The sequence below is a fragment of the Oncorhynchus masou genome, chromosome 10 (genome assembly GCF_036934945.1).
Source record: "Oncorhynchus masou masou isolate Uvic2021 chromosome 10, UVic_Omas_1.1, whole genome shotgun sequence".
Classification (NCBI taxonomy): domain Eukaryota; kingdom Metazoa; phylum Chordata; class Actinopteri; order Salmoniformes; family Salmonidae; genus Oncorhynchus; species Oncorhynchus masou.
In genome coordinates this window covers 22,427,114-22,444,472 of record NC_088221.1, presented here as the reverse complement: position 1 = coordinate 22,444,472, position 17,359 = coordinate 22,427,114, and the positions used below count along the sequence as shown (strand labels likewise).

The 17,359-nt window shown below is 38.7% G+C and overlaps 1 protein-coding gene across 2 annotated transcripts; it reads right to left on the bottom strand.

Moving 5' to 3' along the window:
• Positions 1-7,604: 7,604 nt before the first annotated feature.
• Positions 7,605-14,648, bottom strand: si:dkey-4e7.3 (uncharacterized protein LOC402865 homolog). Of its 2 annotated transcripts, none has more exons than XM_064976268.1 (7): positions 14,500-14,648; positions 11,444-11,541; positions 10,138-10,328; positions 8,798-8,977; positions 8,611-8,722; positions 8,362-8,498; positions 7,605-8,269 (listed from the first exon to the last, which is right to left on the bottom strand). In XM_064976268.1, the coding sequence occupies exons 1-7, from the start codon at positions 14,592-14,594 to the stop codon at positions 7,922-7,924; spliced, it is 1,161 nt and encodes a 386-aa protein (XP_064832340.1). In that variant the 5' UTR covers positions 14,595-14,648; the 3' UTR covers positions 7,605-7,921. The 2 variants fall into 2 exon arrangements, with proteins under 2 accessions (XP_064832340.1, XP_064832341.1); XM_064976269.1 differs by having other exon boundaries at positions 14,515-14,647.
• Between the last annotated feature and the right edge of the window lie 2,711 nt (positions 14,649-17,359).

Below are 17,359 nucleotides of genomic sequence, written 5' to 3'. Positions count from 1 at the left end.
CATTAATTGTGTTGGTTGGCTAAGCCACACACTTCCATTGCAAAGTGCACAGCTTTCTGCACCAGCCTGAATATTTCTAGTTATGTATGGTGTCAAATCCGATCCAAAAGTCGAACGAGCACTAGATGGCGCGCGCGAGCTAGATTAAACATTTGCTCGAGAAGAAATGTGGTCGAGCGAGCAGAGGACGGGTTCAGTGAGCGTAGACCGGTGGCGCACACATATTATAGTTGAGAGTTTACGAGTGAGTGAGCAGAAATTCATTCCCGCACGTATTAAATTAATTAGAGAATTTTTTTGTTAACCTGAAGAAATATTTTCTACATAACGAGATTCAGAAATTACTGCACTCTCACAAATACGGTGGACTACCAACTAATTTTATGCCTTAATTAAACAACTCTGCACATATGTATCGCTCCACCTTCCTCAATCTCCATTGCCATACTTTTGTTTACCTTTTTACCAATGTCTATGGATTGTACAAGGATTTTAACTTGGGAGTTAAAGGTATGGCACCACACTCAAGTCATGTATGCTTAAACATACTTGTATGTTCATTTATTTGTTTCTTAAAGTGGCAATCAGAAGTTGAAACAATAAAGCGTTCTTCTTGCCCCTGTTTAGTAAAAAGCTGAGGGATGGGAATGGGGACATGTAACTGCTCTCAAATTCATAGACCGCGTTATGGATACAAGGACTGACCATCCTTAAACCCCCATAAGAGATGACCCAAAGTTCCTTGCCTAAGACCTCCAATGGGTTTTGAAAAGGAAGTGAAGAGTTGAGCAAAGTGGGACAGGGCCTTTGTCATTGTTTTAGGTGGAATCTTATGTCAAATGATACATTTATTCTGTTTGCACTTACTGTAAATCTTTGTTCTACTTTGTGCTCTTTCCTCCGATGGCTCTGGCTTGCTGATAACATCTGCTCTGATGAAACTCCCTGTGCAATTTGACTCTATTACTGACTATTCAATAAAATGTCCATTGTCAACTATAAATAATTTTAGATTCTGTAATTGATAGATAACAGTAGTTCTCAATCAGACAATTACTATTTTAAAACATCTGTTTTCCTCAGTGCAATGTTTGGAGAATGCATGGTGTTTTTGTTCTCAGCCCTCCTTTGAATGCTGTGTGTACAGATTCTGTTCTAAATGACCACCGAGTCCATCCTCACCACCTCCATCACTGCAACGGATTATCTGATCTGCTGAGAGGGTCATTGGCTGTCCTGCACAAATTGAGGGCAAAGAAGTGTGCTGGGAAGTTCATTGCCGACCCCTTCCAAACATTCCCCTCTGGCAAAACCTCCTGCCACAGAACAGTTTCTTCCCCTTTGTCATTGGCCCTCACCAACTGTCCACCTGGTCCTCTAATCCATGGACTTTGCACTATTCATCCACAGACTATGCACCTTGTAAACATATGCTAAATGATGCATATAATAGGAGTATATTTTAACCATTTAGCTGACACGCATTCAGAGCGACATACAGGTAGGAAATAGGGTAAAGTGCCTTGCCAAAGTGCACATAGACAGATTTTTCACAGTCTGCTTGAGATTTGAACCAGTGACCTGGAAGAACAGCCCAACGCTCTTAACCTGTAGGCTACCTGCAGTTTAAAGTGTACATACTGTATGTGGATATTTTCTTTTTGTCTGTATATTCTGTTTGTGGCAGCACCATTTCAGTCAAGTTCCTGAACATGCAAATGTATTTGTTGATTCAGTTTACATTGCATTATTTGTGATTGGTTATGCTCTGGATGAAAGGTAGAAGATTCCCCTTTTGTATTTTCAAATAGTTTTTTTTGTTTAAGAGCATGTGCTTTGTTAGGCTTAATACCCCAAATATTGGCTCCTGCCTGCTATTAGTCGACTCGTTTCATGGTGACAGAAGAGCTGACCGCTTTTCGTTTTGCTGGCTAATAAGTAATTCGCTAAGTTTAGCAAGTACATTCCACTCAACGTGACGTCAAATTGGATTTTTATAACGGGTTGTTGTCTTAACATCTGGCACATCATAATGGCACAATTGCCAGAAAATAGTGTAACATTCGTTTTTTGAAATTCGTCCAAGTGTTTCTTGAACAGAGATTTTGAGATCCTCAGTCCAACTTCCATCACTCAAAAGACAGGATTTATTAACAATTATACACTGGGTGTTTTGAGCCCTGGATGATGATTGGTTGAAAGCCATGGTACATCAGACCATGTCCCACGGGAATGACATTTTTTTTACTGTTTTAATGACATTGGTAACCAGTTTAAAATAGCCATAAGGGACCTCATGAGTTTGTTTTATATGGCCAATATACCACTAAGGGCTGTGTCCTAAAACAGCCCTTAGCAGTGGTATATTGGCCGCCACCTCTGGCCTTATTGTTTAATCATAGCAGTCAAAACAAGTCAAATTATCTGGAGTGTTTAATAAGGGGGATTTATCTTTTCTCTTGTGACATATTCTTAAACTTGCAAGAATTATAATTTTGATGGAAACCAGAATGTTGCTTCTTAGCCTATGCTGTTAAAAAGTACGTTGATATTCCTTAATTCGCCCGATAAAATTCTGGGGGGAAAATATTGGATTAATGTGGCAACTCCGCTCTTGCTGCGAAAAAAACATTTTTGAGTGAGTTTTGTCATTGGGTTATACATTTCTGCCAGACCTGGCAACCCTGCCAAAGGTGACAAGACTGAAGAGATAGCAATTTGATCAATTGAGAGCGAAAATTTGACAATGACAAGTGGCTATTTCTGGTGGTGCACTGTTTAAAAATGTAAAGCGTCCCCCCACCACCCAAATTATACACGTTTAATTCACATTTATTTTCTTATAGTTCAATATTGTTTGTTGTTGTTGATATGTGGCAATGATGTTCTGCTTACTTAGAGTCGCACTTGTAAACTCTCAAGTTTAATTTGCACTCTTGACAGTCGTGTGTGCACTCGTGGCACCCGTCCTCTGCTGGCTTGACCATTTTCTTCTCTCTTTTTTTATATATATTTTTTAATTAATATCAAATCAATACATAAAGCACATGAGGGAACACAAGAATACATAGATTACAAACAATAGACAATCGAGCTAGGGGGTACAATATCACATTACAATTACACAAGGACCTTAAGGGACATGCATATACTTACAATTCTAACAGCTTTTTTGTTAGTAGAGCATTTAACCGTCTTAAAATACAGTTCAATTTATTTTTGTAGGGTACGAAAATGTGGTTTTCTGTTTGTAAATTTACATTTGTGTATATGAAATTTGGCCAAAAGAATAATGAAATTAATTACATAAAAATGATTCCGCTTATTTCTATTGTATGTAAAGAATCCAAACAGTACATCTCTCCACAATAGTGTAAAATTTTCATAAATGTGTTCAATTACAAACCTACTGATGTCTTGCCACAGTTTTCTTACATACATACAATGCCAAAAAAGATGCACAACTGTTTCTGGGTGGTCATTACAAAAGGAGCAATTTGAGTTGATGTTTTCCTTAAACTTCTTCATATAGTGGTTGGCAGGATAATATTTATGAATCATTTTAAAGGAAACTTCCTTAATTTTGTTAACAAGTATGTATGTGTGTGGCAACATCCAAACTTTTTTCCAACAGATATTATCAATAAATCCATTCCAATAAGGCATGACATAAGGTATAGATACAACATCCTGCTGAAACAAGGATCGTATCGCTCTGTTGTTGAATGGACCAAAAGAGAAACAAATCTTACCTACTGATGAGCCAACAGGGTTAATGGAAGGTAGGCTCTGAGGGTCAGGTCTTGACACGTTCCTGAATAATAGAGCAACACCTGAGGGAATGGCATCTAAAACAATTGCAAAATCTTTAGGTGTTACAGGGACCTTGTAAAGTGATAAGAATTCCTTATAACTGAGTAAAAGACCCTCTGCATTTACCAGTTTGCTCACCAATAGGATATTATTTCGGAACCAATATTCTAAAAACAGAGGTATTTTTATACAATATATCCCGAATATTCCATATATAATATCTGTGTGGAGAAAAATTGTGTTTATAAATTAAGGACCATGACAAGAAAACCTGCCGATGAAAAGCAGAAAGTTTCACTGGAACTTTGTCAATATTATAATTGCAAAACAACATCAAGTTCAGGGCACCAAGAGTAGAGAAGACATGAGGAATAAAATTCCAATTTTTATCCAATTGATCTTAAAAGTATTATTTAAAGTAGTAAAGTCCAGACAATTCAGTCCGCCATTCTCATAAGTGTTCATTACAACAGTTTTCCTAATGTAATGGGTACGGTTTCTCCAAAGAAAGTTGAAATGTATCTGGTCTAACTGCTTGCTTATTTTACGGTCAAGATATAAAGATAGAGCACCATATGTTAGTCTAGAGATACCTTCAGCTTTGGTTATTAGGACTCTACCTTTTAAATATAGTTTCTTCTGTGTTTTTTTAATAAGAGGGTTAAAATTTAGACTTCTGATCCTTTGTAATGGTTATTCCTAAATATGTAAGTTCTTGTTTTACTGGAATACCATAATATGAAGGTGTCACACAATCTTTGACAGCTATGAGTTCACATTTATTAATGTTAAGATATAGACCAGACGTTTTGGAAAAGGATTGTATCACATTGATCGATATGGTAATTTGGTTAGCGTCTTTCAGAAAAAGTGTAGTATCGTCAGCCAGCTGGCTTATAATAATTTATTTACCAGCTATGGAAATACCTTGTACAGGACTATTATTTAAAGAATTTGCAAGAAGTTGGGTGATTAATAAAAACAGGTACGGAGAGATAGGACAACCTTGCCTAATTCCTCTCTTTAACTCAAATCTAGGTGAGGTGCCATATTTCAATTTGATAGAGCTGTTACCATTTGCATAGAGTCTTAATAGCCTTACAGAAAAAATCCCCAAAGCCAAGTCTCTCAAGGGAGTGGAAGAGAAACTGATGCTCTACTGTGTCAAATGCTTTATAAAAATCTAAAAATAATATGAAGCTATCCTCAGTTATTAGGTCTGAGTAGTCAAGTACGTCTAATACTAGTCTGACATTGTTAGAAATATGTCTGTTCCTCATGAAGCCTGACTGTGTTTCATCAATGATTGCATCCAGGACTTCTTTAATTATTTTTGCAAGTAGTGAGGCTAATTATTATAGTCATTATTAAGAAGACAAATTGGACGCCAGTTATCGATGAGCAGCACTTCTTTTTTAGGTTTAGGTATCAGTGTTATTAACCCCTGACTCATTGTAGGAGGGAGAACATTGTTTTTAATACTCTCTAAAAAGACTTCAAATAGGACTTGTTCAGAAAATAATTTGTAAAATTCTGATGTAATTCCATCAACACCTGGTGATTTATTGTTCTTTAGATGTCTGATAGACTCTATAATCTCTTCAACTTTGATGGGTTCATCACACTTTAGATTCTATATCACTGATAGAGTGAACATTATTCAGTGAGTTAAAAAACATATCTGTGGATTCCTGACAGTACGTAGAGCTATACAATTTTCTGTAGAAATTGCTGCAGTATTTAGCGATTAATTTTTGGTCATCTGTAATAACACCATCAATGTTTAACTTATGGATAGTGTTATTTTTAGAGTGAAATTTCTCAAGTCTAAAGAAATAGGATGAATTATGTTCTCCCTCCTCAATCCATTTTTTCCTAGATCTAATAAAGGCTCCTTCTGCTTTTAATTTATATATATTATCCAGTTTATTTTGTAACTCAATTAGTTCCATCTTTTCCTCCCCCAAGAGGTCAGCTGGGGACCTCTGAGAAAGGGAAGTTATCTTAATGATCACCTTTTCCTCCTCAGCTCTTCTGGTCTTAGCAAGATTACTACCATATTTTCCAAGATATTTGGACACCTCAAATTTAAAGAGCTCCCAGTTCTTGCAATAAGATTTTTCTTCACAAGCCCTTTCCCAAGTGTGAGAGCAGATCTTTAACCTCAAATGTAACTATATCATTATTTAATAGTGAGCTATTTAGCTCATTTTCTTCTCTCTCGATTTAGTGTTTGCTCATGCAATGACGCTTCATCTTGCTCGCCCGCGCCATTTAGTGCTTGTTCGTCTTTTGGATCGGTTTTGACGCCATAGTTATGCCACGTTTAAGACAACTGGAAACTCGGAAATCTCCGATTTACGAGTGTTCAAAACAACTGGGAACTTGTGAAAAATCGATTTGAACAGACATTCAACTCGGAATTTTAACTGGGAACTCCGGTCTCTTTCTGGAGCACTGACTTTCCGACCTGAGTTCCCAGTTGTTTTGAACATGTCATTAGTAGTAGTCCTGGGTAGGCTTTATGTATTCATGCATATATGTTGTGTGGTCAATGTAAACGGTGAGAATGATCAAAAACACAACACCAGTCTTGGTAAAAATAAATAAAGTATTTAGCTAACCCTGTGTTGTCTGTTTCTGCAGGGGGGAGATGTCAGTGTCTGTAGGAGGGCCACTGTTGTGCATTACAGACCACTTTCTTGAAGTGCAAGAGATCTGTGGTGAGATCATCAGTGACAGCAATGACATTAATTCAACACTTAATCCTTATGTATGGAACTGACTAGTTTCTGATCTACCTCTATTTTCTACAGCTAGAACTTTTTACTTAACACTTATTTTTCTTAAAACTGTATTGTTGGTTAAGGGCTTGTAAGTAAGCATTTCACCATAAGGTCTACAGCTGTTGTATTCGGCGCATGTGACAAATACGATTTCATTTGAGATAACAGGTCTAGATTCCGGGGCAGGAAAGGCTATTAATGGACCAACGTTGGAAATCTCTGGACAGACAGTTAACCCACAGTTCCTAGGCCATTGAAAATAAGAATTTGTTCTTAACTGACTTGCCTAGTTAAATAAAGGTAAAATGATTCATATTTTTACTTTTGATACTTAAGTACATTTTTTAACTTCCATTTACTTTTGTACTTAAGTATATTTAAAACCAAATACTAGACTTTTACTCAAGTGGGTGACTTTCACTTTTACTTGAGTCATTTTCTATTGAGGTATCTTTACTTTTACTCAAGTATGACAACTGGGTACTTTTCTACCACTGGATATAGTGATCAAAGAATATTTGGTAGACTTTTTTCCTCCTGCCATGATGGGTAGAAACTAAAGTGTTGCTGTGAATAGGCCTACCACAATTACAACTAAAGACATTTACATATGTGCGGGAGAACTCTATGCTGGGCTGTACTTCTGCTTCCATGTTCTGCAATGAGCAAACTTCAAGAAACTCTATAAAGCAGGGGTGTATTCATTACGGAAAATGTTTACCGTTTAAGAACCAAATGGAAACAGAACGAAACGGGGAGGGACCTACCTGAATTTGTCTAATTGAAACTCTCCTAAACGGTTTCTGTTGTGAAATGTTTTGCAATAGAATTGACGTATTCATTATACCCAGGACTGTCCTTCCCCTTGACTGCTCTGAAGATAGATTTCTAAATTGTGCATCTGTTGTGAATAACTGGGTGTAATAAATGTACCAATAAAACGGATTAAGTGTTGCGAATGTGCTTGTGACATAATGGAGTGTTTAATGCACACGATTGCTGGTATGAGTTGTAATTCAATTGATTTATTTAAAAATGTTTATCTAAATGACAAGGCATGATTCTTGACATCAGCGTGAGCTGACAATATAGTAAAAGGGAAAAGAGTTGCACAACTGAATGCATTTAACCGAAATGTGTCTTCCACATCTAACCCAACCCCTCAATCAGAGAGGTGTTGAGGGCTGCCTTGACGTCCACGATCTTGGGTGACTGGATGAGGTTGGAGTTGTCACTTTTCCCTGGTTACGGTCCCATAGAGCATTCTCGTAGTTGTTTGTTTACTTCTACAGTCTAGTGGTTAGCTGTAGCAGACCTAGAGATTACTTCAGAGCGTCCATCATCATCTGCTCAAACCTCACCATGTTCACCTTCTTCATGACGAAGGCCTTGTGAGTCTTCTTCAGCATGCCCAGTGTGTCCAGGATCATCATGCCACGCGTGTGTGTGCCCGTCAGCTCCACGCTCACTGCCATGTGGTCGCTCTCGGTGACAAAGGTGTTGTCGATGGCTGCCGCCATGGCGTAGGAGTCACATGACACAAAGCCCATGCCGTCAACCATCTCCGCCTGGGAGCGCTCGCTGTTCGACTCTTCCATACTGTGGCGGAAGATCCGGGCCATGAAGCGAGCCTTCTCTGACTCCTGGGCCAGCCAGTCATCACACCACGACTGTCAGGTGGAACCAGAATAGGAAAACAACATCAATCATAATGTGGAAGGTAGTGTTCTATCATTTATTGATTACATGAAATGAATGTTACCCAGGGCAGCTTGCTGTAGCAGGTGAACTCCCAGCTGGCTATGTAAGTGGGACACAGGAAGTCATTCAGTACGATGTAAGCTGCTTCCGGGTCGGCAGCGAAGTTAAACTCTGCACACACTGTGGTGTTTCCTCTGGCTGAAGACAGGTACCACATTGTTAAAACCTATGGCAATTGACCCATTTATCTATTTGCCATTGGTATACTAGATAAGTTGATATTCTGAAGCAAATAAATCATAGCCCTTACACTCTGTGTTGCCTCCCATGATGTAAAGGTCTTTAAGTTTGCTGGGGAAGGATGGCTCCATTCTTACAGCCAGAGCTAGGTTGGTGAGGGGAGCCGTGGCCACCAGAGATACCTGGCAGAAACACCTGCATTTACAACAGGGACACACACACACATATTGAGTAGCCTGCGTCTACTGCTCTCTCACCTCTCCAGGGTTTTCATTGACTATCCGGATCAGTGCGGATACCGCTCCTTCCATCTGCAGCATGTCCAGCCCCGGAGCGTTTGGGTCTGGAGCATCCCCCAGCCCGTCCTGGCCATGGAAGTTTCCCGCACTGATCACATTCCCCAGGATAGGCTTGGCAGCACCACGGAATACCGGGATCTAGAACACAGAACAGAGGTCAGAACCCTGAATGCAATAGTTTCAAATTGCAACATTTATAGTATTCCCTCTACACATTCACTTGCTATGAATTCAAGAGCCCAGCTTATGTAAGTGGGCATCCCAAAACACGGAGTCAAAAACTAGTCTGGGTGCCAATCTGTTTCTTAAACCAACTACTTTGTTTATGTCATGGCAACATTTGATGTAAACTCCAGCCTCTCCACAATGATGCTCTGTCTATGTACTACTGCTGTAAACAGAACATTATGTCAAATCAGATCTCAGTTTCCAGAGCTCTAGAATTGGGTAGAGCTCCACAGTCATGTGTCTGAGACAGAGAACAACAGTGTATATTCAAAGAGGAAGAGAAAGAGGTCAACAGACTATTATCGCATCCTTCCCCATCATGTATCTCTTCCCCTCTGTGTAAGGGTATGCATACATTAGTCTATACACCGAATGTACAGAACATTAGGAACACCTTCCTACATATGAGTTTGCCCCCAGAACAGCCTCATTTCATAGGGGCAAGGACTCTACAAGATGTGGAAAGCATTCCACAGGGATGCTGGCCCATGTTGACTCCAATGCTTCCCACAGTTGTGTCAAGTTGGCTGGATGTCCTTAGGGTGGTGGATCTTTCTTGATACACACAGGAAACTGTTGAGCGTGAAAAACCCAGCAGCATTGAAGTTCTTGACACAAACCGGTGCGCCTGGCACCTACTACCGTACCCCGTTCATAGGCACTTACATTTTTTAGTTTTGCCCATTCACCCTCTGAACAACACATATAGACAATTCATGTCTCAATTGTATCAAGTCTTAAAAGTAATTTTTTTACTCGTCTCCTCTCCTTCATCTACACTGATTGAAATGAATTTAACAAGTGACATCAATAAGGGATCATAGCTTTCACCTGGATTCACATGGTCAGTCTCATGGAAAGAGCAGATGTTCCTAATGTTTTGTACACAATGTATAAGCTTTACTGTTAAATGCACTTTCTATATTTTGTGACAATATAAGCATATTCCCTGTATCCCATTGGGTGCTTGTTAACTTCAACAAATATGTCAAGACAATTTTAGCTAAATAAACGATATAATCTAATTGAAAGGGACTAACATTGTCTACCAAAGATTAACAGCACTATACCTCCAGTCTGTTGCAGGCTTGGAGCACCCGCAGCGTGTTCTTGCACACGTTCTCCACATTGGTGTTGCCATGGACACAGGTGATGCCCAGGACCTCTACATTAGGGGTGGCCAGAGCCATCATGATAGCCTGAGCATCATCCACCCCACAGTCCACATCCACCAGCAGCTTCTTACTACTCATACTGGAGCCTGAGACACAGAACACAAGGAAAGATCAAATAACCTAGCCACTATGATACATTAACACAGAGACAGATAAAAAATTATAACCTAACCACTATGATACATTAACACAGGAACATAAATATTGGATTCAGATAAAAAAAAGTATAACCTATCCACTATGATAAATTAACAGAGACAGATAAAAAATTATAACCTAACCACTATGATACATTAACACAGGAACAGAAATATTGGATTCAGATAAAAAAAGTATAACCTATCCACTATGATACATTAACAGAGACAGATAAAAAATTATAACCTAACCACTATGATACATTAACACAGGAACAGAAATATTGGATTCAATCTTGGAATTGGTACACACTGAACATTTCTAAACTAAAACACCCATTAATATTCAATTTGCAGTCTGATCCAAGCTTTCAATAAGTAGCCCAGTTATGTTTTGTTTTTTTACTAAAAAGGTAACTGAGGTACTGATTTATTTATTCTTTCAAGTTGAACAACCTCTCACCCAATGAGATACCAGAGTCAGACCATGCACGTGATAATGGAACAAACACAACTGTTCCTTATTACATGCATGGTCTGACTCTGCTGTCTTGGTGTGTTCTGATCAGGCTGTGTTCTAGGCTCCAGTATGAGTCCATTAACCTCTATGACCTTTTTGCCTGTCTCACAAGCAGGTTAGCACTGCAGAGTGGTCACTAGCTGGCACAGCCACAGTCTAACTTTAACAACACTGCTAACCCTAACCTTAAATTAAGACCAAAAAGCACATTTTTATTTTCATTCATTTTTACTTTACAGCTGGCTTATCTATGGGGAAATCGCTCAGTTCTGCCTCCAGGACAAGACTCATGGCAATAAAAGTAAACCTGCATCTCACAATCTCTCTCAGCAGTGTCTCAATATGTTCACACCTGTCCAGGTATTGTGAGATCTGATCATCTGCAGTTATTGTTGCACAATTGCAATAAAGAGAACATCGACCGTACCTATATTGTTCAGTGGCCTGGGATTTAGAATTACAATGAAGTCGGACAGCATAATCACACAGGACCCACCGACATGACATGTAGTACATGACATCTTAGAATAGAGGTACAGCCTACCTGTAGTTGAATAGAATAGGACTGGGCTGTGTCGGTGTGGACAGGCCGCTACTCCTCTTGGTCTGGATAACAAGTGACCGTCACATGCAACTGGGAACCTTTGAGCGGCCAGGAGGGTTGTGAAAGAGAGGGAGGAGTGAAGTTAGTAACTATAAACTAGAGGAGAACTTGTCTAATAAATCAGACTGAGATACCAATTGTTGATATACAGTTAAACAAGCCACTGCAAAAACTTGGAAAGTTTCCTTACAGGACAGGATGTTTAATGAAATGACATTTCAACTTACTCTACCGGTTGTCTGAGCGCTCGGTCCTTCAGTGGGACGAATTTTTAGACAAAAATATCCCCAGGATAAATATTATTTAACCACTGGTAGTGTATCACCTGGCACATGGGCAAAACCATGTAAACACCTGCAAGACCTCGGCATGCATCGGGAGCATGCGCTTCTGTCTTGTGCAAGTGCCTTAGGTCATGAGCAAACAAATCTTGATTGCTACAGACAGAGACTTGTGTTTTGAAGTCGGTTTATTAATACTTTCTGGTGGATATTTTGTCTAAAATTTTGACCCACTGAAGGATCAACTCCACGGACAATCTTCAGTTCAAATATAATTGTATTCAACATTCCTTGACAGACAAGGGATGTTTATTTTTTTTCTGTGTAAATCGAATGTGTTGCCACAATTGGGACTAGAGAAGAACAAGACTGAATGAATGATCATGCAGCTTAATGGCTTAAATTCCTGTATGATTTGCAGTCTGCTACAGTATAGAGTTTTATTGTGTAAACACATCAATATTATTTAAAGCTGCAATATGTAACTTTTTAGGCAACCGAACAAATTCACATAGAAATGATAGTTATAGGTATGTCATTCTCATCGGAAGCAAGTCTAAGAAGCGGTAAAACTGTTCTGAGCTATTTTCAATGCTTGGCTTTAAAAAGCAACAAATCCCTTTGAAAACGCCCTGTGACATTGATAGGAGTCAGTTATTCTAGTGTTGACTATATTGACTATAAAGTGTAAATTGTATAATTTTGGTAATAACGTCTGTCTGTCTAAAACGGAGTTTGGAACTTCACTGCGTCACAAAGGATAAACGCAGGTTGGGTTTTGATTTGTCCATTTTCCCACCAACATGGGGTGAACAGCTGTGGTGATTTCTCTATCCAATAGCATAGCGAGACGGCTGTTACACAAGCACTTTTTTTAAACTTGACAATCGGCCAGGAAACACCTCCAAGGCTGACATCTCGTTTTTCAAATGAGCAACAGAAACACATATGCCAAACGCGTGTTCAGTGGTCTTGAAGTTTTTGCGTCTTTCCAGTTTTGTTTTGTACACCAGCTTCAAACAGCGGAAAATACAATATTTTGATTTATTTGTCACATAAACGGAAATTAGGCAAACTCTTAGAATTTTAGCAACTAGGGAATAGTTGTGCGTCTTCTGTATATGCACCTTGAAAGAGAGCACACGGTGTAACCTTATAACAACAGTGGTGCTATTTAACCTGTCAAAGGCAATACAACACCGCACATGGCAGCGAGTCTGAATGCACAAATCGTTCGCTGAATGTAAACAGCCTCTGAATTTGGGGAATATTTATGGAAACATTTGGGTCTTTGCATGTCAAAAACGTTACACGAGTTGACGTGTCAAATAACACTATTTCACGTGTCAAAAAGCTTGTTGACTATGCGTTCCATAGTTGACCAATCAGGACCTGAATATGACTCCACGTCATATAATAATTTAACGCGTTCATTGTTTTTTTACGTAGTTATTACACATTGATTACACTATCACTAGTATTTAATATATAAAACGATTCATTGATACGCATGCAATGATGCTGGTAAAGTTGTCTCGCGCACTTTCAGTGCTGGTCATAAAAGAAAGCTAGCTCATGGATGCAAACAATGTTCTTCCCCAAAACAGGAGGATGTTGGGAAAACTATATTGGGTATTGAGTAGACTGATACCCCATTTCATTGAACCCCAATCCTTAGGTAAAGCTGTACAGTGCAATATGAATGTCAATGCACACAATAGGCTGACTGGGGAGGTGAATTCAGTCAGTCCTGCAATAAGAGCTACAACACTAACATTTGCATAAACTCTTCACAGTTGTGTTCTGAGGGTGTCACCGAGTAGAATGGTAACCCATTTCATTGCTTCACATTCCAACCTTGTTTAACATGATCTAGTCTAAATATGGCATAATTCCACCAATTATAACCTTCTGCGTCACTTTCAAATAGGTTATTTTATTTTGAAGGCAAACCGCAAATTCCACTATAGTGCCAAATCCTTATTGTGGCTCGCTTCACAACACATAACCCAGTGCGGTCGAGCCTCACTAGCCAGACGAGGCTCGCTGGCTGCTAAAAACGCTAGCTTTGGGCAACAGGGTTAAGTAGCTGGCTAGCTAATTATTTTAATGAACTGAATTTCAATAGGCGAACAACAAGTGGCTACCTAGTTAATACTTACTCACAAGGATTCCTAAATCATTGTTCAGGATAATTAAAATGACTGTAGTTTCTACTGGTCATTGTTTTCAGGCTGGTTGTATTGGTGCTAGCTCGGTACCAAGCTAAAACTAGCTATCCCAGAAGTTGCGGTCGAAAAAAGAATGCCTCATTACCATCGCGTTATTGTAAACACATCGGTTGTGGCCAGTGTGTGCTTGAAACAGACTTTTAGGTACAGCTTTTTGAAACCGACTTTTAGGTACAGCTTTGACAGTGCTACTGATTGATATTGGTGGCGCTTGGTTTATACGTGCAAATTCATCACACACAGCATTCTAATAGAATTGTGTTATTTGACGTGTCAAATTAAAAGTTTATTTTGACACGTAAAGACCCAAACGGCGTTCCATACATATTAGCTACGGGAACACAACATGTGGGAGTCTGTGTATTGGTTGAACGAATAAAGTCTCACGATGTTGTGTCCCAAAGTTATGTCATAAGCTCTATCCATAGGCCTCGCTTTAAATTAATATTCGCAATGTTTAAATACAAAATAAATGTATATGCACCTGCTTTCCACTAACCTCCGTGTATGTCTACGGTAAAGATGAACAACTTCCAATGCGCTTTCAACATTGAATCTCGATAATCTTGCCGCAGTCATAGACCTTTCTCTCGTTTCCGGGTTGGGCCATCCGTGCGCTGCATCCCAATATGGCGGCTGGAGCGGTATTGCAAACTATTTTTATTTTTTATTTTTTTTGTATTATTAACAACAAATCAATACATACAGTACATGAGGGGACACAAGTATAGATTATATACAATGGAAAATTGAGCTAGCGGGTACAATATCACATTACACAAAGACCTTAAGGGACATGCATACACTTATAATTCCAACAGCTTTTTTGTTAGTAGAGTATTTAATTGTCTTAAAATCCAGTTCAATTTCTTTTTGTAGGGTAAGAAAATGTGTTTCTTTTGTTTGTAAATTTACATTTGTGAATGTGAAATTTGGCCAAAAGAATAATGAAATGAATTACATAAAAATGTTTCAGCTTATTTCTATCGTAGGTAAAGAATCCAAGCAGTTCATCTCTCCACAATAGTGTAAGACCTTCATAAAAGTGTTCAATTATAAATCTACTGATGTCTTGCCACAGTTTTCTTACATTAATACAATGCCAAAAAAGATGCAACACTGTTTCTGGGTGGTCATTACAAAAGGAGCAATTTGAGTTGATGTTTTCCTTAAACTTCTTCATATAGTGGTTGGCAGGATAATAATTATGAATAATTTTAAAGGAAACTACCTTAATTTTGTTAACAAGTAGGTATGTGTGTTGCAACATCCAAACTTTTTTCCAACAGATATTATCAATAAATCCATTCCAATAAGGCATGACATAAGGTATAGATACAACATCCTGCTGAAACAAGGTTCGTATCGCTCTGTTGTTGAATGGACCAAAAGAGAAACAAATCTTACCTACTGATGAGCCAACAGGGTTAATGGAAGGTAGGCTCTGAGGGTCAGGTCTTGACACGTTCCTGAATAATAGAGCAACACCTGAGGGAATGGCATCTAAAACATTTGCAAAATCTTTAGGTGTTACTAAGACCTTGTAAAGTGATAAGAATTCCTTATAACTGAGTAAAAGACCCTCTGCATTAATCAGTTTGCTCACCAATAGGATATTATTTCAGAACCAATATTCTAAAAACAAAGAAGTATTTTTATACAATTTATCCTGATTATTCCATATATAATATTTGTGTGGAGAAAAATTGTGTTTATAAATTAAGGACCATGACAAGAAAACCTGCCGATGAAAAGCAATTTGGTTAGCGTCTTTCAGAAAAAGTGTAGTATCATCAGCCAGCTGGCTTGTAATAATTTCTTTACCAGCTATGGAAATACCTTGTTACAGGAATATTATTTAAAGAATTTGCAAGAAGTTGGGTGATTAATAAAAACAGGTACGGAAAGATAGGACAACCTTGCCTAATTCCTCTCTTTAACTCAAATCTAGGTGATAGTAATGACTGTAAACTTTTTTTCACAATCTTTCTGAAGTTTTGTACGGAGCTCGGTAAAAAAGCGTCTGTTCAAGCCGCCACCTTGACACATCTTGCCAACTAATTTTCAGGGTAAGTTGCTAAAGGCAGGTTGATTTGTTTCTAAAAGTTGCTAAATGACATTGTGATGTCATTGCGTGATAACGTAGAATACATATTAACGTTACTCAAATTGACTGGCCATCTCGGCAAAAATATGATTTGACATTTGTTCTGGTACAGACTCCCACTCTTTTCTGTTCTTCTGGCTGTACAATTTTGATTGAGACATGTTGATTGATGTTGTAAGTTCTGTTCAAGATCAAACATTCGTGACCAACTATATTCATTGGGTTTGGCTCGTTCTACCCCTACTACTGCTGCTGTAGTCAGCCAACAATGATTTGCAATTGACTGAAATTGCTGCTGGCCTGCTGCTGCCTGTGCACGAGCTGAGTGCCTGCTGCAGATGTCACTCACAATGCACTTGTTCAGCCAGGCACGTGTGTCGTGACTGAGTGTGTGACAGAGAAAATCTTTTGTTTGTGTCATTTAGAGGAAAAATGCGTGCATTTTAGCATTTGAGTCACTTTTCAAAAGTTGCTAAAAGTTCCAAATACATTTTTAAAAGTAGCCAAATTTGTTGCTAGGTGCTGTCTGAAAAGTTGCTAAATCTAGCAACAAAATTGCTAAATTGGCATCACTGGACCGGAGTATGGGCGAGTGGGTTTGTGGAACGGAGTAGGTGTGTCGAAACGAAATGTGTGTGTGTGTGGAAGGGAGTGTTTTGTGTGAAAGTGCTCTACTATAGTTTAGCCGATTTTGTCTTGAAATGATGGTCTGGGGGCTGGAACATGATTACAAATAATTTGCAGACTGCAAATTGCCCGAACAGATATAATGTTTGACTAAAACAATCATTTCAAACCTTGCTTACATTTGTATATGATCACACGTGTCTCTCTATCATGCATGGGAATACTTTTACACAAATAATAGTACATTTTCAGTTATAAAACTGACAATTGTTTATTTTTTTATTAAAAGTATTGCTGATGGGTGTACAGTTGCTTCATGCGTTGTGTGCATATATTTACTGTGACTGTCACCCTAATATTGGCTACTAGGTATCCCCACATACTGAACATACTGTATCAAGGTGACATCTAGATGGTTATCAATATTAGTTATTTCTGGTGTTTTTTCATGATAGTGAAAAAAATGGCCTGATCTGTTTCACCTGTCCTTGTGATTGTTGCCACCTCCTCCAGGTGTCGCTTGCTTCCCCAGTGTATTTTTCCCTGTTTCCTGTCTCTCTGCGCCAGCTTGTCTTTTATGTCCAAGTCAACCAGCATGTATTTCCCGTGC